The sequence below is a fragment of the Coccidioides posadasii genome, chromosome 2, assembly GCF_018416015.2.
Source record: "Coccidioides posadasii str. Silveira chromosome 2, complete sequence".
NCBI classification, from domain to species: domain Eukaryota; kingdom Fungi; phylum Ascomycota; class Eurotiomycetes; order Onygenales; family Onygenaceae; genus Coccidioides; species Coccidioides posadasii.
In genome coordinates this window covers 4,198,068-4,222,096 of record NC_089408.1, presented here as the reverse complement: position 1 = coordinate 4,222,096, position 24,029 = coordinate 4,198,068, and the positions used below count along the sequence as shown (strand labels likewise).

The window sequence follows — 24,029 nt, the reverse complement described above, 5'->3', positions numbered from 1 at the left end:
TTCAAGCACAATTGCACCGCTTCACTTGAAATCTCCATGCAGACCTCGGCTAGTTGAGTACAAAGTTACATCCATGTAAATCGCGCCAGGCCTGCGTTGAGCTCCCAACGCCATAATCCCTGTAATCCGTAGCTAAACTACTCCGTACATACTCCGTACTCCCAGCCTCACCTCTTTTGTGAAGCGTGCATCCATCGAGCTCAAGTAAATCACAATCTCATACACAGAAAGCAATGGCCACCCAGCCGTTCACCATCTCCCCCTCCTCGCTCCGAACCCTCCAGGACAAAACCATCCTCATAACTGGCGGTTCTTCTGGCATCGGCCTCTCCACCGCCGAGCTCTTCCTCTCCCTCTCACCCACAAACAACATCTCCATCCTCGACCTCTCTCCTCCCCCTTCAACCTCCCCGCTAGCCAGTCCCCAAAACTCCCGTCGCGTCCACTTCCACAAATGCAACATCACCGTCTGGAAAGAGCAGCGCGCTGGGTTCACGGCGACAGTCTCGCGTTTCGGATACCTCGACGCGGTGTTTGTGAATGCGGGGATTGCGGAGTACGGTGACCAGTTTTTCCGGGATGAGCTAGACGGCACTGGGGGGTTGAAGGAGCCGGATCGGAGGGTATACGATGTGGATCTAGCGGCGGCGAATGATACGGTGAAGTTGGCGATTTATTGGATGAAGAAGACAATTGGAATGGTAGAAGGCGGGAAGAGGACGGGGAGTATCGTGATGACGGCGAGCCTGGCGGGATATTTGGCGAGTGCGGGAGCGCCGCTGTACAGCGCTGCAAAACATGGTAAGACCTTCTTTCATTTATTTATACCCTTCCATGCTTGTCATCCCCATTTTTTTTCTACTTTCGTTCGAATCTCTCTCTTCTCTCTTTTTCTCTTTTTTTTTTTTTTTTTTTTTGGCGGAATTGTATCGGATTGTTCACTGCTCTGGCATTTCTCGATTAATAGGAATCGTCGGCTTGATGCGCGCGCTGAAGAATGATACGGCGACGTTGAATATCGCGGTATCTGTGGTCGCGCCAGCCATCACGGTGACGCCCATTATTTCTAGCCCTTCTAAGCGAAAGAATGTCGACCCGGCAGAATGGGCTGCTCACATGGAGAAAATTGGCGTCCCGATCAATAAGCCAGAGAGCGTGGCCCTGGCTGTTGCTCACCTGGTCGACCTGGGCATGAAGGCAAACGGTATGGGGCTGCTCGTGCAGAAAGATCGGATGGTGGATGTTGAACGAGGTATCGCCAAATCGCGAGAACAGTGGATGAGCAAGGAGATGTTGGACTTGTTTAGAGGGGGAAGAACGGCCCCTCTGTTTGAGAATAAGCTATAACTACATAGTGGTATGATCAGAAATTCGATCGATACCAGTTAACAGGTATTTTAGGGGATTTTAATGCTGACTGGGGCCAATCAATGCTCCAAGGGAGCCATAGATTATCATTTAAGTGTACGTAATCCATGGCAACCTAAACAGCAGGGGTCATACGTCCATTGCTGATTAGCGAAGTCATGATGGGAGTTTTAACCCAGCATGGCATTGTTCAGCGAGCAGACAGACGGCTTTGTGTTGCGGAATCCAATGATAAAATGGAACCATCAAAAAATATACACAACAAGTTCAGCTCTGGAAGCGTGAAAAGCTCCTCATGGACTAGCTCATTCCGACGGTCGTCAAAATAAGGACGACGTTGATGGGTTAAGTATGACCTAACATGGAAAACCTCATCTTAGCATTGCAAAGCTGTTTCTAGATTGGAAAATGCCAATGGGAAAGCTGGGAGTCCTCGGAAATACCTCCTCAGAGGCCAGATACAGCAAAATCAGAGGAGGGAAAATTGGGGGGGGAAAAAAAAAAAATGAATGGTCACATAGCATCATAACTTTCATATACCCATATAGCATGTCTACTAGTCTTCTTATCCAGAGTTGGGTTTATACGTGATGACGTATTCCCCAAAAAGGGTGTTATAACATACCTCCTAAGTCCCCTAAGGTCACGAGAGTGTGTCTGGAGTCGTGGTAATGTTGGTGGTGGTGGTAGTGTCTGGTTTATCTTCAGGTTGCACGGGGGTGCGCCAATTTTGAGACCTGGCTGAATTTCCTTCCTCGCAATTCTGGCGACCAGTCGATCCCGGTTTACCTTCGTCCCATTTATCCCTTTCCGCTGGCTTCTGGGAGTTACCCCGAGCCTTGTTGATGTGGAGTGGACTCCCCCACACGGCGCTCACACCACCCAGGGTTTTGATGGCTCTGTCGGCCTCTTCAGCGGATTCGAGATCGACGAAGAGGAAATAATGGTTTCCTGGTTGCGATCGTTTGGAGGGATGCGGTGATATGACTTTACTGATTGCTTCACTGTTGAGCGAAAATGCGTCAGCGATCGAAAAAAAAAAAAAAAAAAAAAAAAAAGAGATCAAAAAGAAGTGGGGAAGGGGACAAAGCAGCAGAAACAGATAAGAATCTCACATTTTGAAGCCGTAGAATAACTTCTGAATCTCATAATCTGCCGTAGCTTGATTTGGCATTCTGGGTAGACCTCCGACAAAGAGACGACGTCCTTCGTCGGCAACGCCGTACCAGTGGCTCGAGGCATCATCTCTTCCCCAACGATCGAATATGAATGGCCGCGGCCGCTCGTCTTCTTTACTTGAAGGGTCTCGCCTACCAAATTGAGGCTTTGGTGATTTCGGAATACCTGGTTTGATCTTCACCGGGCGTCCGAGCATATCCCTGCCGTCCAGCTCTTCCATGGCATGGGTTGCCTGTTCCTTGCTGGCGAGTTCGACGAAGCAGAACGAAGGGTTTCTCCCAGTGAAGGGGTCAATCGAGATATCAATCCGCTCTCTTTTTAAGGGAAAACGGCAGGTAAAAGCCAGTCATTAAGGATCAGCATTCGCTTCGCTCAAGGAAACAGGTGGGAAGAAAGTTGGCGCAAAAGGCGACTCCAACGCAGAAGCAGTGGGAGGACGGTACATTTGATAATATCCCTCTCCGTGCTTTGTAGCACTGTTGAATAACGCTTCAACGTCCTCCTTCTTGGCCATATATGGCATGTTACCGACGTACAGCCGTCTTCCTTCGGCAAACGAAGCGGGAACATCGGGGGCCGCCACCAGGACATTGGCACTGTTTTCGGAACCCCTGTTGGAAGGGCGGGCAGCGTTCGTAGGCTGCTCACGGTTGGAATCCCTGTGGCTGGGGTTGGTGCGATTGAAGCTGGGCTGCGGAGGTCGGGAGTCCCTCTCCCATCTCGAGCCGGATCCGCGTTGCTCGGTTTGTTGTTCGGCGGAGTCCTTTGAGCGCCAATTCGGAGAGTTCTGCCAGCGGCGGTTCACATTGGGCCTTGGGGTTCTGGGGCCAGGCTCATTGCCTTCATTAACTTGGGCCATTGCGCTGTGTGGACCTGTCTACCTGGTGAGGGGCTGCGAGTCAGCGCGAAATTGTCCTTGAGAGCACAGATATTGACGACAAAAACGCTTCACCACAGTGGCTTGGTGCAATTGAGGGAAGGTTTGGATTGGCTTACCTGGAAGAACAAGTTCCTTGCAGGCCCACAGAATATCAGCACACAAGGTAAGGCCTGTGAATTGGGGGGTCTCGGATGCTCGCCTTTCATATCTTTTTTTTTTTTTTTTTTTTTGTCCTTGGTTGATGACAAAGTCTGTGGACGCCAAGCCCAAAACCCAATTCACGATTCACTGGAAAGCGGAAGTGGATGGGTTAGCTAGCTAGTTAGTTGGCGTGTACTGAGCATTGGAGGCCAGTGTGTTCTCCGTAAATGCGTATGTAGTGTCTACGAGCAGCGGCAGTTCAGCTCCAGGGTTGGGCTTCCCTGGCCGTTGCTGGTTGGTTTGCTCTAACCATGACGGCTTGCTACTGCGGAAGACCTGGCGCAGATCAACAAGCAGATTCGATCCGATCGCTGTGTGAGCTCCCCTCGAGAGCGCGTTAACTCGCTAATTAGAGAGCTTAACTCGTCGACTAGTCTATTCTGCCACGACGACGGGCACATCCGCGTCGATCGTCGAGTGTACATCTGGCATTCGCTCCTGGAGGGAGATGGGCCAATGATGGAGGCAGCACGAAGCAGTCCGCTCAAGCGTCGACTGCGAGAGATCCACCGGGGCCAATTCGGCTGTGTCACCGGCTATTTATAGCAGTGAGCAATCCATCGTGCTCCTTGGGAGGGACGAGATGAATGAGAATAAAAGGTTTTTTTTTTTTTTCCCCCGACTCAAGGGCGGGTAACCAGCTCGCTGGGCGTGTTCGCTGGCCAGGCCTCCCTTTTCCCCGGCGAGCTGCTACATAGGGGGGACCGGAAGCGGGTGTGCTTCGAAAAGGCGCCGAAGTGGACAACGACGGAGGGCAAATAATTCCAAGTAAATTTATTAGGATTGGAGGTGGGGATTGGAAACCTTCGCTGGCTGGATATCTGGTGGGTTTGGTTGATTTTAGCTCGTCGGAGCTCAAAAGGAAAAAATGGCCCAAAAATAAACAGCTCCCTTTCCCCTTTTCCCCTTATCGACTGGGGGGCTGGATTATAATACTTGGATTTGCTGCTCTGACCTGCTATTCTGCTCGCACAACGTCCTTCAGTCTCCGAAACCGACAGCGGTAAACTGAGCTGGTCTACGGAATACAGAGTTAAACTAGCTCGTCGTGTGTCGTCGTCGGGCCAAAGCTGGTTGCATCACAGTCCACATCCAAACCGCATATTAGTTTATGTTAGTTACATAGTAACACTTCACTCTTCCCCTCCCCAAACTGCAGCAGCAGCAAAGCAAGCAGCCCAGCTTTTCGTCCCATCAAGGTGAGTGCACGATATGCATCACACATCCCTCTTACCGCAATGCCGTGCAATTGGGGCAGGGCGAGTGCTTCAATCCCATTCATTCCGTCATCCCTCTCGCCGCCAAGACGCTGCGACGATGCGGTCATCTGTTTACCAAGCTTTCCCTGCTGGCGGCGACAAGGTCTTAAATCCCCCCCCAGGGATGCTGCCAGACTCGAATCTTAAACCAATTTTACCTCCCTTTTCACTCCCCCTGTTTTCAATTGCCGTATATAATCGTTTCGTCCTCCAGCAATCCCCCGGTAGTGTGCCATTCGTCCCGAGACTGACTTTGCTTTGCTCCCTCTGCCAGGTCTAACTTACTGCAGCTCAAAACGCGTCGATATTCTGAACCAGCCGCTCCTCCAAGATGGCCAGCAGGGCAATTCCATCGCACCTTCGCGCTCCAAACACCGAGTCTCGCTCCGCCGAGGAAAGAAGCTTCGTCAGGCATCATGGCAAGTCTCAGTCACACATGGTGAGTGCCAACGTCCTGCCGTCGAGGAGGTTTTCCCCTTGAGCAGGTCTAGGTAGTCCCTGGAGGACGGTATTTACCTACCTTTCTGCCATCTCGGCCACCTCTCTGCCGAACAATTCGTTTTTCTGTTTCTGTCTCTCTCTCTCTCTTTTTTTTAATTTGTTTCCTCAGTGAATCTGAAAAGAAACATTGTTCGTTATGGGTGTAGTCAAGCTGATGAATTCCTGCTTTTTTGACAAGGCCTTCGAGCATGCCTCCACCAACGTCGCAGCTTCGCAGATGCGCAACGCCCTCAATGCCCTCTCGGACACCGTCAAAGACCCCAGTGAAAAGAAGCGTTTCGAGGCTGAGATGGACAACTTCTTCTCCCTCTTCCGCAGATTCTTGAACGACAAGGCCAAGGGCAATGTTCTCTCCTGGGATCGCATTGCCCCGCCTCAGCCAAACCAGGTTGTCGAGTACAGCGAGCTCAGCAACTCCGCTTCGGTCGACTACCTCAAGAAACTGGCCGTCATCAAGTTGAATGGTGGCCTCGGTACTTCCATGGGATGCGTTGGTCCAAAGTCCGTCATTGAAGTGAGAGAAGGCATGTCGTTCCTCGACCTCTCCGTCAGGCAGATCGAGTACCTCAACCGTACTTACAACGTCAACGTTCCTCTCGTCCTGATGAACTCCTTCAATACCGACGACGACACCCAGTCAATCATCAAGAAATACGAGGGTCACAACATCGATATCATCACATTCAATCAATCACGCTACCCGCGTGTCCTCAAGGACTCTCTTCTCCCAGCACCCAAGGACTACTCCTCTCCGATCACGGATTGGTATCCCCCCGGCCACGGAGACGTCTTTGAGTCTCTCTACAACTCTGGAACCCTTGACAAGTTGATCGAGCGTGGTGTCGAGATTGTCTTCTTGTCCAATGCCGACAACCTCGGAGCAGTCGTCGATATGCGCATTTTGGAGCACATGGTGACGAATAACTCTGAATACATTATGGAACTGACCGACAAGACCAAGGCAGATGTCAAGGGTGGCACCATCATCGACTACGAGGGCAAGGCTCGCCTACTTGAAATCGCCCAGGTTCCCAAGGAGCATGTGAACGAGTTCAAGTCGATTAAGAAATTCAAGTACTTTAATACCAATAATATCTGGCTGAACCTCCGCGCCATCAAACGCGTGGTGGAGGAGAGTGCTCTTGAAATGGAGATCATTCCAAACGAAAAGTCTATCCCTGCAGACAAGAAGGGAGAAGCAGATATTTCCATCATCCAGCTGGAGACTGCTGTCGGTGCGGCAATCCGTTTCTTCAAGGGTGCTCATGGTGTGAACGTCCCTCGTCGCCGTTTCTTGCCAGTGAAGACTTGCTCCGATCTCATGCTGGTCAAGTCTGACCTGTATACACTTCAGCATGGCCAGCTGGTCATTGACCCTAACCGATTCGGCGGTGCCCCACTCATCAAGTTGGGCACCGACTTCAAGAAAGTTTCAGATTTCCAGAAGCGCATCCCGAGTATTCCTCGCATCCTGGAACTTGACCATCTTACTATCAGTGGAGCCGTCAACCTGGGACGCGGCGTTACGCTCAAGGGTACGGTCATTATTGTAGCTACGGAGGGAAGCACGATCGATATCCCACCAGGGTCGATTCTCGAGAATGTTGTCGTGCAGGGAAGTTTGCGCATCCTGGAGCACTAGTTCATATGTGTGATGTCATTCCTGGAAGCGTTTTTGCCTTCTTTTTGTAGCAGGACGTTAGACATGCATGTCTTTCTGCTGGCGTTTTATTTTGCACCAAACTATTCCCGAGCGTGAAACTTGCTGTATCGACTTTTTAATACTGTATGGCTTAAGGAGGATTTGAGGAATTTTTCTTTTTGTTTTCTGATTACCATGTTATTCCAATGCATAATGGAACAAGCTCTACGAAGGGCTTAGATTCTGAAAAGCAACTATGGAGTATGTGTAGAAGAAATTCGTGGTTCAGTCTCATTCCACCTTTTTTTTTTTTTTTTTTTTTTTTTTTCGCCCACTGTTCTTTTTATTTCTTGTGCTAGGTATTTCATGTCGATCAAGCTGACGAGCAAGATGCCAAGGGGTTTGCCAACGTCATAATCCCGTTCTGCGTCCAAGTCGTTTCCATAACATGAACATACTCGCCACGCTCCTGACGACATAGTGTGTTGATAAGGCTGACATGGCCAGGGTAAATTTGGAGTTGATCATGCCGATCGTTTTGGAGGTCTGTTTGCCAGGGTATGGCCAGGGGAGGCTCTGATAAACCAGCCGGGATCCGGAGGCTGGAGGGTTGGCTTTCCGGTTGGAGAACGCCTTTGAAAGCCGATGTCCCTGTCGCGGGATCCATGAATATTCCCTAACTACAAATCAGGGAGTACGGAGTACCTCTCTCCCTTTTTCCACCCCACGCGGCAGGATATCTGGTTCTTTTCCTGATCTGATAAACGTAGGAAAGATGACAGAAAAGATGGAGAGAATACGAGCTTGGGAGGATCGTCGAGGCATCCATATCATATCTTTTCTGTCTCCCTGCTTCTTCGGCTTTTTCTTTTCTTCTTTTTTTTTTTTTTTTTTTTTTTTTTTTTCTTTCTTTCTTTCTTTCTTTCTTTGTTTGTTCTGACGTGATGTGGATCTGCTCAGAGCTTTCCGATTCCTGCCTAGGGAGCGCACAGTGCTCCGCATATCTGTACTACATATTACAAGTTTAATGAACACCATAACCCCCTTTTTCTTTGACTTTTAATGTCACCTAGAGGCGGCCAACCGGGTAAACATGATGTCTTTACACCGCATCTGCCTTGCCGTCCTGGCCGTCGTCCCGTGCGCTACAATAGCCGCCGAGATATGTGCCGGGATAACATGTCATTCTCCGCATCCAGGATACCATGGGGCGTTGCGGGATCCAAATGCGACGGGAAATTTTACGGTGGATGCGTTCTTATTTGATTCTGCAGATGGTGGCCGAAAAGTGGTAAGGGATGGTCGCGATCATGACCTTGACCATGAGCATGACGACGACGACGACGACGACAGGGACCGTGATGACTACGATGGTGATGGCGATGAGGAGGATTGGACCTGGTATACGCGTTTAATGGACGTAAATGTTTCGGAGACTGAGAATATTGTCCACCAGAGCTTTGAGCTGTACGGTCGATTGCGGATTGATCGCGGCCATGATGACCACGATGATATTGCAGTACCAAGGAACGTTTGTGCAGTGGTTTTGCAGCCGGTAGACAAAAAGAGTGAGAACGAGGACGGTGATTGTTCAAGTGTATTCCGGGATGATAAGATCCGTGAAATGGAAGATGAGCTGAGGAGTGCGGTGGGAAGGGTGCATGGACGGGGCCTCAACAAATCACCTTGTGGAGAGGTGACGGGTTTCAATTTTGATATAGCTGGAGGTAAGACTTCCAGCCCCCTTTTTTTTTCCCGCCTTTTCACCACTTATATACGTTGGGGTGTGGAATCTTGAAAGCTCTGACTCTTGTTGTGATCAAACGTCTTAGATATATTATCCTCGAACAACATCACCAGTGACATTAGAGATCGACGCCTCATCGCCCAATATCTCTTCATCCAGTCTTCGGATCCTCACAGCCGGGACGACGCGGGGTCATATATTGCCACGTTGACCAAGATAACACCCATTTTCCTGCTCTCCTACCCTTCTTCACTACCGACACGGAGCTGGCCTAGTGGTGATATGTCAGACCTGATTCAGACGAGGTTAACGTGTGTGTGGGCGCGAGATATTGCAAAAGGGAGCCCCGGCCCGGACCCGGGGCCAGGCCGCGGTGATGGTGACACTGGCGGAGATAAGGGTGGAGCAATGAGATTGGGAAGTGGTGAAGGAGCAAAGTGGACACTTATATTAGCCGGGCTTGGGTGGTTTGTTTCATGGCACTATTTTTAAAATTGCTTCACGCAAAGACAGCTGTTTGGACCGTACTTATAATGAAGATTGATTCTGAGCTGAGAGTGGTTATAGGGGAAAGAGAAATGCCATAAATGAAAGGTGAACCAAATGAAAGGTGCGGTCGTATATCAAGGCCACCACTGTGTGGCTGTCATACACAAATAACCGGAAAATAAACCAATAATGGACGTCAAAATCATCAGAAAGGGGAAGACGAAGGGTGCGAGTAGGCAAAGTCAATCACAGCATGGAAAAGATAGGAATCATGTCATGAATTGAGTTTGGAGGAACAGCAAAAGACACCTAGTCGAAATTTATCCGCGTTCTTTATTAGTATGCTTTTTCAACAAAAAGAAAGAAGAAAGAAAGGAAATATAAGGAGAAGAGAAAGAGGAAAAAATAAATAGGGATAAATGGAGCATAATGACAACAAACTTAATCCCGCTCAGTTCTATACCTTTTTCCTGGACCCGGAGCAGACTGATACGTCAAGCCGCCCGACAATGAGAACGGTCGTTCTACGGGGCCTCTACTTCGACTTCGCCCTGAGTTCCTCGGTCTCGAACTGTGACGAGACCGTGAGGGCGCATGATACGACTCGGATTCCACTCGAGGAACATAGTATCGGGTGTATGTAACACCACCTGGAGTTGGAGGAGTCCTGGAGTACGACTGATGTCGAGGGGCCCCGACGAAGCCAGCTGCCGGAATTGTGGGAGGATCGGGTTTGGTGAAGTCAGGGTGGATGACGTGGTATTCTTTGCTCCGTGGTCGAATAGGTTTCGTGGATGGATTTGGGGGAGTAGGATAAAGGGCTCTGCGAGTTGGCGCTGATGTGGTGCGGTAGGTATAGTCATACTGAGGACGGGGTTCCTCCGTGTACCTCTCCTGATTGAGTTGATGGGAGTAGCGTCGCGCTGATACCGGTATGAACTCCTTTTGGATGTTATGACGTAACTCTTCCTCCGCGTCGTCTTCATCTTCATCTTCATCGTCTGAGGGATAGGCGTGGGCGTAGTGATATCTCCGAGAGTGCCTGTCCATTGGAAAATCATCTGATTGCATTTCTTGTCTTGGATCGTAGTCGGGGGCCCTGCGAGGTGATTTGCTCCAACGACGCTGACGAGAAATCCCGGCATCGTGGGGATGTCGACGTTGATCAGATGCCCCGGTGGGATATGGTCCATGCTGGTAAGGTTCTCGGAAAGGAGGTACACTCTCAGACTCAGATTCAGACGAATCCAAGGAGTCAGACATTACTTGCGACCAGCGAAGATCACTTGGTGTGCATGACCGACCGCGTCTGCCCTCTTGTGGGGGTGATGGGCGACCATGACGAAAAGACTGAGAAGAACGGCTCTCTCTAACTGCAGTGCTTGATTCATTTCCACTTTGGCCACGCCTTCGTGCATTCTCGTCCGGGCTTTTGCTCCGCGGCGATGGGTCATTAGGCATCACCCGGGTACTCGAGCGGGGATATGGAAAGTTTGGGTGAGGAGCCATTCCTGCAGGGACATTTTGCTCAGATCTCGAGGTTGGATGCTCACTAGAGAAGCAGTCACGAGTCGTACATCCAGGAGGGCCTTTCGGATTTGGTCGATTGTCTGTCGAAGAGCGGCGAGGGAAAATCCCAGTTTTGCTTGCCCAGAAGTCCTGTTCCAGCCTTTGCGTCACGGATTCATGCCACTGCACTATTTCAGGGTCTGGCCCACTTGGAAATACTGACCTTGGGATTTCCTTAGGGAATACTTCGCCGGTGGCGGGGTTGATGATATTGAATTTCTTTAAAGCCCCTTGCAAAAAGAAGGCATGCTCTTCAGGGCACAATAAAAGCTGAATCGTCTGCCACCGGACGAAACCATGTGGAAGAAGAGCAGGAATAGTTGGCGCTTCAAAGGCATCACACGTCGGCTGGAGTGAGTGGAAGCAACCTAGCTTTTGGTATATAAAGGATAGAGAGGCAGGTGGAGTGCGTAGGAAGATATCGTCGTAGTCCCCTCCAACCTGCTGGTAAAAGGTGGCGAGTTTGTCCGGCATCAAATCTCGAGTATTTGATTTAGTCAGGTTTGACTACAGCGTCAAGTGTCAGTTGATTCCCGAGTAAGACAGGTTTAGGATAATTACAATGAAGAGTGCAATGCCCAGACACAGTTGTTCAAGCTGAGGAGTAGGGCTTTTATCTGGGTTAACCAGATAGCTCCATTGCACCTGCGTCGGGTTGCCCTGCGATGCCATGGGTGCGTATTCGATCAATTCTAGCATTCGGGCAATATATCCGTACAGAGATCTACTATAGGACCCTCCGTATCTTATTTATATGGCTCGAAAGCGAGTCTTGCCCGTGCAACCGTGAAGACAAACGCACCGAGGTGGTTTGTTGCAGCGCCAATGTACCTGAAGCCTGGGAATCCTCCACTTAATGGACTCCTCGAGTCCAAGGATTTAGAGTGATAGAAGAAAATGCCGGACACCCAATTCTGCAATGTCAGCCGTACGATTCAGCCGGTCCGACGATAAATGCGGCGGTCTGGGTTTGCTGTGCCGCGCGACGAGCCTTTCTATTTTAGAAACGAAATCGATCAAGCACTCACGCGAGAAAGGCGGATAATCAACGAGAGCCACTGGAATGCGGTTCCATCAGAATATAATAAGTATATCTGTCTGCAATCCATGCCCGGGACGTGGACTGTTTTGATGTTGACCCCTCCACCACTCCGTCGGCATTGGCGCTGTGAGCGCGCAAAAGTGATTCGACGTCAAACAGGGCAGGGATGTTGATTCGGCTGGGCTAAAGTCCCGCCATGCTGCCTAAAAGCCAAGGGATGGTGACCTCCAATAGTAGTGCATCAAACCGCTCCCTCGGAAATGAGTTTCATCACCAGCGACAAGGTGCACAGACTGATAGTCGACTGAGCCGCCAAATGATGGCGAAGGAAAATGGCACCAAAAATCAAGCCATCCATCCCCCTTGTAAATAACGAAACTCCCTGAACCGTCAAGTACCAAGGCACATTGCTGGTCTCCTGGGAAGATGTCGAAAGCTACATACATTATTGTGAAGCACTCAGTACCATTCGCTGCATAAAACATAGTCGGCGCTCTTAATTAAATTGCCCCTGAACCGAAAGCCGAAAGGCGTGCAATTCCGTCGCCTGAACGCCTTGCCCAAGTTCCATACCGCCCTATCAACATTGTCATCACACAAAACGGCCCGGACTTCCGTCATACGACGACATCACCAGAATCCAGCGTGGATATAATTTTAATGTCTCCTCTTACTCGGTTCCGGACTGGGGCTGCGGCTCACACTCCGCTCATCTCTGCCTCTCAATTTCAGCCATTTCTTGGTCGATAGCTCCAGGTCTCTTTCCAACTCCGCACTCGGTTCTTTACGATGTATAAAATTACAAAAGCCTCCACGAACACATCCCTCGCCGCTGTTTAATCGACAGCAGGCTTCCCTGAAATCCGTCACAGGTGATAATTCGCAGTATATGGGCCGTGCCGCGTACCAGCGGGAGTTTAATGCATCGCACGCATTTTGTGCAGAATCTTCATATTTGAACCGAGCGTAGACATTGCCGATCAGGTCTTAGAAGGAAACGGGGAGGGGTTAGTGTCGAGTGAATAGAAAGCCAAATTTTCAGAATACACGTACGGTCATTGTTATTATCACAGACAACCACCTCCTCTAGCTCGCCATATTTGCACATTTCGCACCAAAAGTCCTCGTAGAATGCGTCAAAGTGATTCTGTAGCTGGCTAGGGTTCATTTTGTTCTTGGGATCGAACGCTGGGTTCTGGTACATGTTCGGCAGGAGAATTGTTTGAGAATAGGATGGCTTCACATGCTTCCGCGAGCAGCGATCGCCATGGCGGCAAGCGCCAATTTTATAATAGAATGAGCAGTTGACCTATGATGCGCGTGAGCCAATCGCACTCGAAACAAGAGGGAGAGGGTGAAGTCACTGACCTTATCTTGCTCGGTACCGAAGATAGAGGCGAGATAGTTAGCCATTTTGCAGATGAACTGGGATCGTCGTTGATGGAAAAATTCAAGTACTCTCAGGACCTTTCTACAGGTTAAAAACTGGTCCCTGCTTGAGAGAAAATGAAGGATGAGCTGGTCGCATTTCATGAACGAGTTTCCATTCTTTCGAAGCTCCGGTGGCAACGAGTACCACGTGACACGAAACTGATGACTAACTAACTCACTGACTAATAAAAGATACAGCGGCGTGAGAAAAAACTAACTAGAAAAGGTAATAGTCACTTCCATCCATCTCGTCAATCACTAAAAGCCCACCAGCGAAAACTATCATCTTCGAAGCACGGAATGGCTGCAGCCTTGTCCCTTGCTCGTTGCGGGAAGAGGGTTGGGAGGCGCCAGTATTCCAGGGATGTGCCGTAGCGTTAAGATGCTGAAGTTCAGAAGTCTTCGTCATCGGAATCATCTTGTCGCCGGATTTTCCTCCACCATGCCTTGATCCGTTTGCGCACGGCAGCTCTCCAAGAAGGCTTTCGCAACCCGAGCTCTTTGAATCCCTCTTCCTTTAGAAGCTCGCCATACACGTTGATAATTAAGTCGCGTAAGTTCTTGGCCGCTCTGTCGACCGCGTCCCGAGTCGTGCCCACGAATTTGATGGTAACTGCGCCATCGTTGTCAATCTCCACTTCCTCTGTCTTTCAGTCAGCTGCGGATATTTTATTGAAGCTTTCTTGGATTTCTTACGGTGCACTTGCGCCAACTTGCCCATTGCTTCGACTAACGCGATTCGAGTCTGGACTTCGCTCAACATCACGGCTGGTGTCATTCTTAGCTTGTCTTTCTTCTCGCTTATGAGTACACGACAGGTGATGCTTACCCGGCAACTCCTTTAGAGATATATCCTTCCAGAACCCTCCTTGGTGTACTGGATTAGATTGTTATTCGCTGTCCTCTCAGGCATTGCATGAGGGGCCCGTCGGTTAACTTACGCATATTCAACTGCAATTTCGCCGCGATAATAGTTGATAGCTTATCCTCGTACCACGTTATCATCAACTGACCGTCACTCTCTTTTAATGCCCACGGGTGTGCATATACACAGTTGCTTCCGTGGTACGCTGGAGAGAGAGCCCTAAAATCAACAACTCTTGTCATCTGATATGGCCCTGCAGCACGGTTTGCGTATCCAATGATGATGCAAGGATTTTCGGACATGTCGGTCCCGAGGAAACCCCAATTATAACGATGTCCGAAAAGGTTCGTTCTGAAAAAGGAGCCAGATGAATAGCCGGTGAGCACAGGCTCCATTGCGTCCATGTCGTGGGTGAATGTGCGTCCATTCCAGAATTCGTATAATTCACGTTGGATCGCGTACCAAATTCCAACACGGGCCAGGTATATATGCTCTCCTCGCTGACCCCAAAGGTAATACCAAGTGGCATATCGGACTGCGCAGAACGTTCCAAATGCGGGCTCTTGTTCATTGAAAATTAGCTGCCCATGAACAACGCGGCGGCTGACGACCTGGCCTGTCGTCTCATTGACCTTCACAGGAGCAATCCCGGTTCCACAAAAGACTCTGATTCTGGTTCCGTCTTCCAGCAGGTCTTCCATGTGTTTCTTATACCATACCCACCCGTGGCCAGGAGGAGCTGCTTCGCATATACCTCCCTCTGGAGTGATTATAATTTTGCAGTCCGTGTCGGCTTCAAAAATCCTTTCTGTCTCGGTTAACTCAACTAGCGGAACTGGCAGTCCTTCTGGAAAATGCGCCAGATCAAGCGGATTTCCACGCTTGTCGATGACGGGAGCGCTCGTGTTGGGGATTGCCGCCACTAGTTCACCGTGGGGACCTTTCTGGATCGTTTCACCAAACGTGAAAAAGGGACGTTCATTAAGAAGGGCCGACCGTCCGTTCGTTCTATATTCAGCCACGTCGTAATAGTCCGCCAGACTGCCGAGAATTCGGAGAGACGAAGCACTCGGTGGCACCATGGCACGGTATTTTTCCCTCCCTGCGGTGACAATGATATCACCGCAAGGGAGTGAAACCCTCTTAGTGGTATGAATTGGCACAGACATCGCCTTCCTCGGAGGTTAGCTAACGGCTTATATAGAGTATCTGGCCCCCCTGCGCTGCGGAGACTCACCTTGACTCTGTGATATTCTACGGTTGAAAGACTTGTTCTGGTTGATGAAAGACCTGTTGATGGTGAACTCAGATCTCTTTGATTGATTAAAACAAAGATGGTTTCTTTTCAAGAATGAGAAAACGACTGGAAAGGAATCTCGCTCTTCCAGGTTCTTTGTGGGAGAAGAAAATATGAAAGATAGATGGAAAGGTTTGAATCTGGAGACGCGTGGGGGGATGCTTAGTTTCTGGATACCTGCATGTCCAGACTCTCCTGTTTACAGCAAGCTGTCCAACTCACATTTCCGCGTGCTTTACAGCGTTAAAGTGACGGAAAGGCATGTTGTTTTTCGCGGCATCTCCCTTCAAAGACAGGTAAACAGAGTTCACGTGAGTAGAGCTGGTCAGAGAGGAGAACATTCTTCAAGCAGAACATATATGCTAGGTTTGGATGTTCTGTTTCATGCCACTCTTCTGTTGCCTCACAGGGGATGCCATTGTATGGAGCCTTTTCATTGAAGGATGGTCCTCTGGAATATTTTAGGTACAGGAAGTACTTTCTTTTGCAGAATCTTGGTCTGGACTTTTTTCCTGGATGGCTGTCATTCTTGTGGAAAAAGGGAGGGGAGGGGAGGTTGACTACTGGCCTTGAAATGCCTGTGGTATCCGTATCCAGAAGACACAGATCCAATAACGTGGTATCTGAAGGATTGATTCAAAGGTCTATATGGCCTGCACATTGAGAATTCAAAAGCACTGGTGACCAAAACCTGTCGCCCCTGCTGACCGGATGGAACGGTTCCCTGATTTACAAGCGCAACGCGAGACAATCTCATGTGTTTTAGCTAGTACTTAGGGCTGATTTCTTGCGTCTACTAATGTTTGGATGTCGGGTATGCTATAGACTACTGAGCAGTGCACCTCTTTTCGCCTTTTCCTATCGGCAAATTCATCCGGCGGGCTCTGGGCTGGCGCTGGGGACCCGCCGGTCAGCATCGACTTGCCAAAACGGGGAAAGCGCCAGGTGGTTCTGATCAGATAAGAGAGAAAAACCTATAGGTCACGTGCCTTAGTTAATCTCTTGACCGGCTCAAATTATGTAAGCAGCCGGTTTTTCAGGGGGTTTTTGAACGGCGCAGAGCCGCCCAGAGAGCAGTTCTGGAGGACGACGGGGGTGGAAGCGAAGTAGTATTGTCGTGTACGGAGTACATACATAGATTTTGCACGCCATCCATATGTAGCTACTAATAGGCTATTAGCCGTGTCCAATGTGATCTGCTGGCGGCCACGCCCGCGACTCCCAATTACTGCGGTTAGCTAGCGCCAACTGTCGGAGATATGGGGAACGATGCGCGGTGATTGGAAGCTAAATTGGAGTTCCCCGCACTCGGGTTCGGCGCAACCGGCCCAGTCGCCTCAATGAACACGCCGAACCCAGACGCTCGTTCCTTTAAAGAGCTCCCGACATTCCCTGCCCAGATCTCCTTCTCCTTTTCCTCTCCCATGCTCACGCACCTTGTAGGAAGTAGACATCAAGTGGCGGGCTTCCCATCACCAACCACCCAAAATGCTTCCTCCATTCGATTACTTCCAGCATCGCCGGGCCCGGTAAGTACCAGACCAGACAAACAATGCACGCGATCCCTCTGTCGCAAGCTAATATCGACCGTCGTACAAAGGGACTGGAAACAGAGACAGCGTGCACAGCGCTTTGCCAGCCTCCCCGCCGCCTACCATTCCGCATTTACGGCATTCGACAGATCGATCATCGACGAACCGATCGAAGATCTTGTTGAAGGTGTACAGAAAGGAGCCGTGTCGGCACGGGCTGTCCTGCAGACATACGGCAAAGTAGCCATCAAAGCTCAAGAACGGACAAACTGTGTAACAGAACTTCTCCTTCCCGAGGCCGAGAAATGGGCAGACCAAGAGGTTAATCTGAAGGGCCCCTTGGCAGGAATTCCTGTCTCGTTGAAGGACTCCATCCATGTGAAGGGGTTCGATACTTCGGTTGGATATACGAAGAATACAGGCCAACCACTGGCCGAGGACGGAGGCTTGGTTAAGCTGCTTAAAGATGCCGGTATGGTAGACTTGCTTGTTCAGCTTTGATGATCCGGACCCAAAAGATTTTGATTTGACTAAGAGTTACCGTTCTCTCTTCACAGGCGCCATTCCATATGCAAAGACCGCTCTCCCGATAACTTTGTTGTCCTTTGAGTCTACAAACCCTCTCTGGGGGGTGTGCCGTAACCCCCATGTGCCGGAGTACTCTCCTGGAGGCTCGAGCGGTGGTGAGGGCGCTATCATTGCCATGGGCGGTCGCATCGGCGTGGGCTCTGACGTTGCCGGTTCTGTTCGCGTACCGGCCGCGTGGAGCGGAGTCTACTCCCTTCGATGCAGCACTGGCCGCTGGCCCAAGGCTGGCGTGAACACTAGCATGGCGGGCCAGGAAGGTGTACCAAGCGTTTTCAGTCCAATGGCACGAACATTGAATGATTTGGCCTATTTTACACGCTCCGTCATTCATATGAAACCATGGAAGTACGATAACACTGTACATCCGATTAGCTGGAGAGACGAGGAGGAGGACGATGCTCGGACCAAAAAATTAAGGATTGGTGTGATGAAGTCTGACGGTAATATTGATCCGAATCTTTGTTTTGAATTTTCAGGACATAAGCTAATAGAGAACTGCACAGGAGTCGTCCCACCTACGCCTGCTATTGCTCGTGCAATTGACACCACTCGCGCCGCCCTTGCTGCTGCCGGCCACACACTCGTCGACATCACACCGCCGGCAACAGCTACTCCACTAATCGGACTCAACCTCGCCTCTCTCCTTCTCAACTCCGATGGTTGCCAGACATTCAACTCCCACATGCGCACCGGCGAAACCTCCGATCCCGGTGCTGACAAGCTTACCAAATATGCCAACATGTTCCGACCGTTCCGCTACCTCTACTACCTCTATGTCCGCTACATCAAGCGCGACAAGGTCTGGGCCTATCTCCTCAAAGACTTTGGTCTCAAGACATCTACCGAGCTCTGGAAGCTCGTTGCACAACGTGAAGCCTTCCGCGCAACCTGGCACAACTGGTGGAACGCCAAAGAGCAAAGCTACGACTTCATCCTCTGCCCCGTCAACGCCACTCCCGCCCTTCCCCACGGTGCTATGCGTGACGGTTTCAGCTCTTGCGGCTACACCTTCTTATGGAACATGCTCGATTACTCTGCCGGTGTTATTCCGGTTGGTCACGTCGATAAAGTCAAGGATGCTCTCGTTACATCTGACGGCAAGCCAGCTAAGAAGAATTCGTATAAGCGTGTGCTTAAAGATCTTGGTGCTGACAGCACCGTGTCGAGAGGAGCTTGGAAATATTATGATTCCAATGCTATGCATGGACTGCCTACCGCTGTGCAGATCGTAGGAAGAAGATGGAACGAAGAGAGAGTCATAGGATACATGGAAGCGGTGGAGAAAGCGTTGGAAGACTACAAGGGTCCCACTGGCGAGGGAGGAAAGTATAAACTGCTTGAGGTTTGACGTCATTTGTATATCCGTGTAAGAGACGGCGGATATGCGCTTTGATTGAGCGCATCCTTGTCCGCCTGGATCTATATCTGTTATTTGTCTATATCCCGTTGAGCGCGATCAACTGAGTTTATCAATCAAGTATTTAGTATATACTTTTTAAGGTGGTCTAGCCAAATATCAAGGTACTGTACATGAAACTTTTCCAGCAGAATGCTCTAAAAATGTACAGCCATTCATGCTGTCTCACCTCGCCTCAGAGCGCCGTAAGAACCCTCTCGTCTCTCATTCAATGCATCGGGCAGTAATCTCTCGGTCTCACCAACATCGCAGGCGGCGGATCCAACTCCCATCCACCGCTTATTTCTCCACCAAACGAACCAAGCTAATACGCCGCCCGCAATGGCCCCAGCCCCTGTCAATCCAATATTCACCGGCACAGGATTCCCATGCAAAATTTTGATCGTTAGAATATCTAAAGGACTCTGTAAAAAGTTCCCCAAACCTGCAAGAAAAGTAATCAATCCATACACCTTTCCGAATGTTTGGAATCCAAATACTTTTGCGGCGTAGTCGGATACGACGGTGTAGAAGTACGGCCGGTAGAGCACGAAGAGGGATATGTTGGCGTACGCGGCGGGCAGGCTATCTGAGATGCATCCTAGAACACCGACGAGAGTTGCACCGGTCACAAGGAGAGTGAGGATGCCGGGTAGAGTGCTCTGATCTAGGATGATTCCTATGAAAGGAATAGCGATAAGGCCGCCAAGTGGTAGGAAGAAGTCAAAAAGGTGGTTCAGCTGCCTTGCTTGATTGGGTTGCGAGAGGAGGTATTCATATTGCGGATGGATGGTGGATATAAAGTAGTTTGTGCGCAGCATTTGAATAATAGTGAAGAGAGTGATAAAGATGAACCAGGGAGAAAGGATTTGTTGAAGGGAGGAGGAGGTATGCATTACCCCCCAATTAGGGTCAGCTTTGAATGCAGGATTTGAGGTATACTCAGAGCCCGATTGGGAGTTTTGGTCGTCGATGAGAGCGTTGATTTGAGAAATTAAACGTTGATATCGTGGGGATAAGTCCGCGTCGCGTTCCTGGGTAACTGCAGAGTGACCTCCATTTTCAGATTCGTCTTCTGCAAGGGTCTCTTCGGCATGTTGGAGTAATTCTCCCACAGTGCTATAAGATCGAGACGGCATCAATAGGACTTGGGAAGCAAGAATGAACGCCGGCACAATCAAATATATCAAGAACAAAGTTTTGATGGTAAAGAAACCATTCGCCTTCCCGTGTACCAGGCGGAATAGCAAAAATAAGGCGCTCGAACAATCAAATGCGCCCGTTAGCATGGACAAAATGAGGCCAGCGTGTTTTGGAAATGTATTCGATAGATGGAAAGAGGATATGAATACGAACGGGCCACCAATAGCGAAGAGAGCATAGCCCGTTAAACGCCCATCGTATGGAAAATGAGCGGGATTTGCAAATAGAAGTGCACCAAGAGCAATGAAGATACTTCCAATAGCACCAGGGACTCGAGGACCGCAGGAGTCTAATATGCCCCCAACGGGCAGCGCACAGATGTTGGTGACAACTGCGGCGACTGTGAACATGAGATTCAAGCTAGAAAAAGTCAGCCGCTCCCATCGAATCGATGAAACTAGCCCGGTGTTTAATGGCTGGGAGGGACACACCGAATCTCCTGTTCGGAACAGACATCGACGCCCTGATCAAGCTCCTCTTTCGTGCAGCGATCCCGATAAACGCCCTCCGTGATAAGAATGGGCTTGAGTGCAGCATAGCCAAATACAATGCCTGCTGCTAGCAGGCAGTATACTACAGCCGCGCATATCTGGGCTAGATGGTCTCCCGTTAGAAATGTACTGCAGATCACCCGAAGCCCGTCGGTATGTTCTCCGTACAAATACAAATCGTGAATGGACCCGTGCACCGCACGGGCCGGTTGAAAAGGGAAAGTGGAAAGGTGGCCTGACCTATTCTTTTCCATTCGCTCACATTATAGGCGCCCAATATTTTTGTGTGCTTCAGTCTGCAGCATTTGGCGACCATAATCCACAGGACTCTGACCCTCTGCCTCGCCGACGTTCATGGTAGTCGGGGAAAAGTACACCGGGCAAGATCCTGATGCCTCCCGAGATGACGTAGTTGGTTACTAAGCGCCAAGCCACTAGTTAACTAGTTAAGTTAATTAGTTAACTAACTAACTTGGCATTGACGGGCCTTGGTTACTAATACGCGGCATGTGCGCGTCTTGTTTTGCGGGAGGTTCTCTCTTGGGAATAATTGCACAGAATGCTCCTCAACTACAGAGTAATTAACATCGAAGGAACCTACGGATTATTCCGGAATCAAAATGCACTTGTTTCTGTGGAGAATATGGCTAGAGAAGGCCTGAAGACTCTGTTGCAATGGTAAAAATCGCCTGTTACGACTACATAAATGGTACTGGTTGAGCCTTGTCTCTTTGGAGAACTGGCACGCCTGGACAATTTATAGGGATGGGCCTGTTGATTCTCGCAATGGTGGAAGCATCTTGAGCTCTGCAAACTCTTCCAGCACCTTCCTCATGGATTCCACAGTGTCGACTGTCCCAAAGAAGCCAAGTTTGTGAGCCTTGTCCATACTACCCGACCCAGTGAGTTAGCAAGCTTCCCACAAATAGCTCCGGAGCATGGCGACAAAGATTTATACGGAAAATGTATGTGGATTACTGACTTGAACTGGAGTGCTGTCACTCCTAACATCATGCCGTCAGCGAAGCCGAAGATTCTCTCGCGATTCTTCTCGTTGCTGAAAGGGTTTGATTCAAGATTGTGTTTCTTCATGAGATCTTTCCAAGCGGCTTGGACTTCTGGCTTGCTTGCCCATTCCGAAAAGGTATAGCGAAATCGATGCGTTGCACGTGGGCCGAATCTGGAACAGACAATTAGCCGTCGCGTTCACGTACTACTTTAAGTGCAACCGTAGCTATCAACAAAACCTCACCCTCTTGGCGGAGGCTCATATGGAGTCTGAACCGCCTGGTACTCCGCATTCTCGTCTGGAAGTTCATATCCTACACCGTACCACTTCGCTAACCTGAGCCAAAATTTGCCGAACGTGAACTGGCTGTTATCACAAGCATTGAAAGCTTCATTTGCAGCTGCCGGGGTTAAGACCGCCCATTCTTCAAGATAACCATTCATCATGGCAGTGGACATATCTTGCACCGCTTGGAACGAATTAAGGTCACCTGGATAGACCATTGGCTTTCCCAGATATGATTGCACGGCGCCGAACACTCCCAATGGGTATACCAAGTTCATTGCTGCGTCTTTGACTGCCCCGAGGATTGACGATGGCCTCACAACGTTCCATCCAGCACCAGTTTGTCTGCAATACTCAAACAACATGTCTTCCTGGGGATAGTAGAAATTCGATTCGAGTGTCACTCGAGGATCAGACTCATGCTGCGGGTTAATCGTTGGCCCCAAATGCACACCATAATTTTTTGCACCGGTCTGGAGCATAACTCTCTTTGGAATGATTCCTGAAAGCTTCAGCGCATCCAGAAAATTGCGCAAAAGGGAGACTTCAGAGGCACCATCAGCGACAGAGCATCATGTTTGAGAACAAAAAAAAGGTTCGAAGGCAGGAAAATACCATTGACTCTCGTCATTTCCTCTGCGTCAGACCACAGGCCCTGGCCCTCCTTCGGCTCAGCCTGTACATACGAAAAGAAGAAAACGTAGTCCCTGGCCAGACACGGGTTATCAAAATGGTGATCCATCTTTCTTTAGATTCTGCATATGAAGACCGTACGCTTTGACCCCATTATCTTTCATGGACTTGGCTAATTCTTCGGGAGAACTATTCAAGAAGTCCAGTGGAAGGTGCTTAAAGTTGGCCACCCATTTTCTCTGCACTGCCGGTGGTCTACGCGACATCGCGTAGATGTTGGTCCATCGTTCAGGAGACTCAGCCAAAACGCGCATCATATGATCGCCAGAGATGCCATTGGCGCCAGTGACGATGGCCGAGAGGCCCTTGAGTGATTGAGGGAAGACCGGGAGGCCATGGTAGATGCCTTTCGTTTGCACGGTCAAGTATTGTGGTAGGGCAGGCATGATAGCCTAGGATTCCAAAATATCAAATTTGGACGTACGGAGTAGATTATCCGCTTTAAAAGTTGTATGTAGTTATATGATAATAGTATGTTTATGAACACCATCTGAGGATGCAAGGGAGTTTTCTGTCATTGCCTCCACGCTTAATTATATATATGCACAGCTAGCAACCAATTGCTTGTAACTCCCACCCCAGTCGACTTGCTGGAGAGAGTTTGCGGGAAATTCCTCCTCGCTTGAAAACAATCTGCGCCCGAGCACAGATCTCGATTGAAGCTTTGAGCTGGTTAGTTGTTGAAGCGTCCTGATTGGCCCTTTTCCCTCGTCTCGTCAAAGTTTCTCTTCTCTCATTGGTTGCATATTAACCTTGGAGACATTATTAATTATCTACTGGGCATGCGCCTATGTTGGCAGGTGTCGTAGCTCCACGAACAAAGGTTTCTAGACCGGATGGCCTCCTGGTTGTTTGCTGTCCAATTCTCACTTGCGTCGATTACAAACGACAGGGCGAGCGGGGACTGCAAGACGCTTCTAGTTGTAAGTAACTACCCGGTCCCGCGGCAACCTCGGGCCGAGTATTAGTCAGCTGCTTGAACTTTCAACTCCTCTTTCAGCCAGTTTTCTGGAACACTGTTCACCTGGACGCACGCAAAGTGAGGTGAGAGAAAGAGCTGCTGTAACCCAAGCCGCCCAGATGAGAAAGTGGCTGCATTTCCCCAACGCAAATCCCTGGTGGCACATTCCGCTGCATCCGGGATCAAAGAATCATGGGTAGCAAACCAGAGCGAGGAGAAGTTGCCCAGTCCTTTTCTTTCCCTTTTCTTTTTTTTTTTTTTTTTCACCTCGAGCTCTCGGTATAGGTGGAATGAGCACACTCTGATATCGAGACCTGGATGGATGTTCCAGCTGAGACTATACATGAAGTAAAAGACGTAAAAAATATCATCAGCTCCTTTGAGCCATTTGTTAACTCCAC

At 49.7% G+C, this 24,029-nt stretch overlaps 10 protein-coding genes across 10 annotated transcripts; 4 read left to right on the top strand and 6 right to left on the bottom strand.

The window, feature by feature from the left end:
- Positions 1-14: 14 nt before the first annotated feature.
- On the top strand, positions 15-1,347 carry D8B26_003818 (uncharacterized protein; the record flags this gene model as incomplete). The annotated part of the gene is made up of 2 exons (XM_003071712.2): positions 15-801; positions 968-1,347. The coding sequence occupies exons 1-2, from the start codon at positions 234-236 to the stop codon at positions 1,345-1,347; spliced, it is 948 nt and encodes a 315-aa protein (XP_003071758.1). The 5' UTR covers positions 15-233.
- A 509-nt stretch (positions 1,348-1,856) lies between these two features.
- Positions 1,857-3,825, bottom strand: D8B26_003817 (uncharacterized protein). The gene is made up of 4 exons (XM_003071713.2): positions 3,544-3,825; positions 2,991-3,428; positions 2,484-2,861; positions 1,857-2,372 (listed from the first exon to the last, which is right to left on the bottom strand). The coding sequence occupies exons 2-4, from the start codon at positions 3,404-3,406 to the stop codon at positions 2,012-2,014; spliced, it is 1,155 nt and encodes a 384-aa protein (XP_003071759.1). The 5' UTR covers positions 3,407-3,428; positions 3,544-3,825; the 3' UTR covers positions 1,857-2,011.
- A 418-nt stretch (positions 3,826-4,243) lies between these two features.
- On the top strand, positions 4,244-7,441 carry UGP1 (UTP-glucose-1-phosphate uridylyltransferase). Its single transcript, XM_066124276.1, has 3 exons — positions 4,244-4,827; positions 5,162-5,326; positions 5,567-7,441. Exons 2-3 carry the CDS (start codon positions 5,219-5,221, stop codon positions 7,028-7,030), a joined length of 1,572 nt encoding a protein of 523 aa, XP_065980356.1. The 5' UTR covers positions 4,244-4,827; positions 5,162-5,218; the 3' UTR covers positions 7,031-7,441.
- Positions 7,442-8,123: 682 nt separating this feature from the next.
- Positions 8,124-9,625, top strand: D8B26_003815 (uncharacterized protein; the record flags this gene model as incomplete). The annotated part of the gene is made up of 2 exons (XM_066124275.1): positions 8,124-8,757; positions 8,863-9,625. 2 exons carry the CDS (start codon positions 8,124-8,126, stop codon positions 9,267-9,269), a joined length of 1,041 nt encoding a protein of 346 aa, XP_065980355.1. The 3' UTR covers positions 9,270-9,625.
- Positions 9,626-9,650: 25 nt separating this feature from the next.
- On the bottom strand, positions 9,651-11,995 carry D8B26_003814 (uncharacterized protein). The gene is made up of 2 exons (XM_003071715.2): positions 11,397-11,995; positions 9,651-11,342 (listed from the first exon to the last, which is right to left on the bottom strand). Exons 1-2 carry the CDS (start codon positions 11,532-11,534, stop codon positions 9,708-9,710), a joined length of 1,773 nt encoding a protein of 590 aa, XP_003071761.2. The 5' UTR covers positions 11,535-11,995; the 3' UTR covers positions 9,651-9,707.
- A 227-nt stretch (positions 11,996-12,222) lies between these two features.
- D8B26_003813 (uncharacterized protein) lies at positions 12,223-13,290 on the bottom strand (the record flags this gene model as incomplete). Its single annotated transcript, XM_003071716.2, has 3 exons — positions 12,223-12,863; positions 12,931-13,186; positions 13,246-13,290. 3 exons carry the CDS (start codon positions 13,288-13,290, stop codon positions 12,535-12,537), a joined length of 630 nt encoding a protein of 209 aa, XP_003071762.1. The 3' UTR covers positions 12,223-12,534.
- A 733-nt stretch (positions 13,291-14,023) lies between these two features.
- Positions 14,024-16,077, bottom strand: D8B26_003812 (uncharacterized protein). The gene has a single exon (XM_066124274.1). It carries the CDS (start codon positions 15,340-15,342, stop codon positions 14,191-14,193), a length of 1,152 nt encoding a protein of 383 aa, XP_065980354.1. The 5' UTR covers positions 15,343-16,077; the 3' UTR covers positions 14,024-14,190.
- A 779-nt stretch (positions 16,078-16,856) lies between these two features.
- D8B26_003811 (uncharacterized protein) lies at positions 16,857-18,975 on the top strand. The gene is made up of 4 exons (XM_003071718.2): positions 16,857-16,999; positions 17,071-17,474; positions 17,560-18,030; positions 18,094-18,975. Exons 1-4 carry the CDS (start codon positions 16,959-16,961, stop codon positions 18,936-18,938), a joined length of 1,761 nt encoding a protein of 586 aa, XP_003071764.1. The 5' UTR covers positions 16,857-16,958; the 3' UTR covers positions 18,939-18,975.
- A 90-nt stretch (positions 18,976-19,065) lies between these two features.
- On the bottom strand, positions 19,066-21,031 carry D8B26_003810 (uncharacterized protein). Its single transcript, XM_003071719.2, has 3 exons — positions 20,921-21,031; positions 20,621-20,783; positions 19,066-20,549 (listed from the first exon to the last, which is right to left on the bottom strand). Exons 1-3 carry the CDS (start codon positions 20,994-20,996, stop codon positions 19,163-19,165), a joined length of 1,626 nt encoding a protein of 541 aa, XP_003071765.1. The 5' UTR covers positions 20,997-21,031; the 3' UTR covers positions 19,066-19,162.
- Positions 21,032-21,316: 285 nt separating this feature from the next.
- D8B26_003809 (uncharacterized protein) lies at positions 21,317-23,105 on the bottom strand. Its single transcript, XM_003071720.2, has 5 exons — positions 22,749-23,105; positions 22,590-22,681; positions 21,933-22,518; positions 21,663-21,860; positions 21,317-21,570 (listed from the first exon to the last, which is right to left on the bottom strand). The coding sequence occupies exons 1-5, from the start codon at positions 23,051-23,053 to the stop codon at positions 21,438-21,440; spliced, it is 1,314 nt and encodes a 437-aa protein (XP_003071766.2). The 5' UTR covers positions 23,054-23,105; the 3' UTR covers positions 21,317-21,437.
- Positions 23,106-24,029: the final 924 nt, after the last annotated feature.

Coding starts and splice junctions, on each gene's coding strand:
- D8B26_003817 (XM_003071713.2), bottom strand. CDS start 3,406: ATGGCCCAAGTTAATGAAGGCAATGAGCCTGGCCCCAGAACCCCAAGG. Junction 2,862..2,990: donor GGAGAGGGATATTATCAAAT/GTACCGTCCTCC, acceptor TCCCTTAAAAAG/AGAGCGGATTGATATCTCGA. Junction 2,373..2,483: donor TTATTCTACGGCTTCAAAAT/GTGAGATTCTTA, acceptor TTCGCTCAACAG/TGAAGCAATCAGTAAAGTCA.
- UGP1 (XM_066124276.1), top strand. CDS start 5,219: ATGGCCAGCAGGGCAATTCCATCGCACCTTCGCGCTCCAAACACCGAG. Junction 5,327..5,566: donor GCAAGTCTCAGTCACACATG/GTGAGTGCCAAC, acceptor TTTTTTGACAAG/GCCTTCGAGCATGCCTCCAC.
- D8B26_003814 (XM_003071715.2), bottom strand. CDS start 11,534: ATGCTAGAATTGATCGAATACGCACCCATGGCATCGCAGGGCAACCCG. Junction 11,343..11,396: donor TGGGCATTGCACTCTTCATT/GTAATTATCCTA, acceptor TTGACGCTGTAG/TCAAACCTGACTAAATCAAA.
- D8B26_003812 (XM_066124274.1), bottom strand. CDS start 15,342: ATGTCTGTGCCAATTCATACCACTAAGAGGGTTTCACTCCCTTGCGGT.
- D8B26_003811 (XM_003071718.2), top strand. CDS start 16,959: ATGCTTCCTCCATTCGATTACTTCCAGCATCGCCGGGCCCG. Junction 17,000..17,070: donor TTCCAGCATCGCCGGGCCCG/GTAAGTACCAGA, acceptor CGTCGTACAAAG/GGACTGGAAACAGAGACAGC. Junction 18,031..18,093: donor TGGTGTGATGAAGTCTGACG/GTAATATTGATC, acceptor AGAACTGCACAG/GAGTCGTCCCACCTACGCCT.
- D8B26_003810 (XM_003071719.2), bottom strand. CDS start 20,996: ATGGTCGCCAAATGCTGCAGACTGAAGCACACAAAAATATTGGGCGCC. Junction 20,784..20,920: donor GAGCGAATGGAAAAGAATAG/GTCAGGCCACCT, acceptor GAGACCATCTAG/CCCAGATATGCGCGGCTGTA. Junction 20,550..20,620: donor TGTTCCGAACAGGAGATTCG/GTGTGTCCCTCC, acceptor GACTTTTTCTAG/CTTGAATCTCATGTTCACAG.
- D8B26_003809 (XM_003071720.2), bottom strand. CDS start 23,053: ATGCCTGCCCTACCACAATACTTGACCGTGCAAACGAAAGGCATCTAC. Junction 22,519..22,589: donor GGAAATGACGAGAGTCAATG/GTATTTTCCTGC, acceptor GTGCCTCTGAAG/TCTCCCTTTTGCGCAATTTT. Junction 21,861..21,932: donor TATGAGCCTCCGCCAAGAGG/GTGAGGTTTTGT, acceptor TGTCTGTTCCAG/ATTCGGCCCACGTGCAACGC.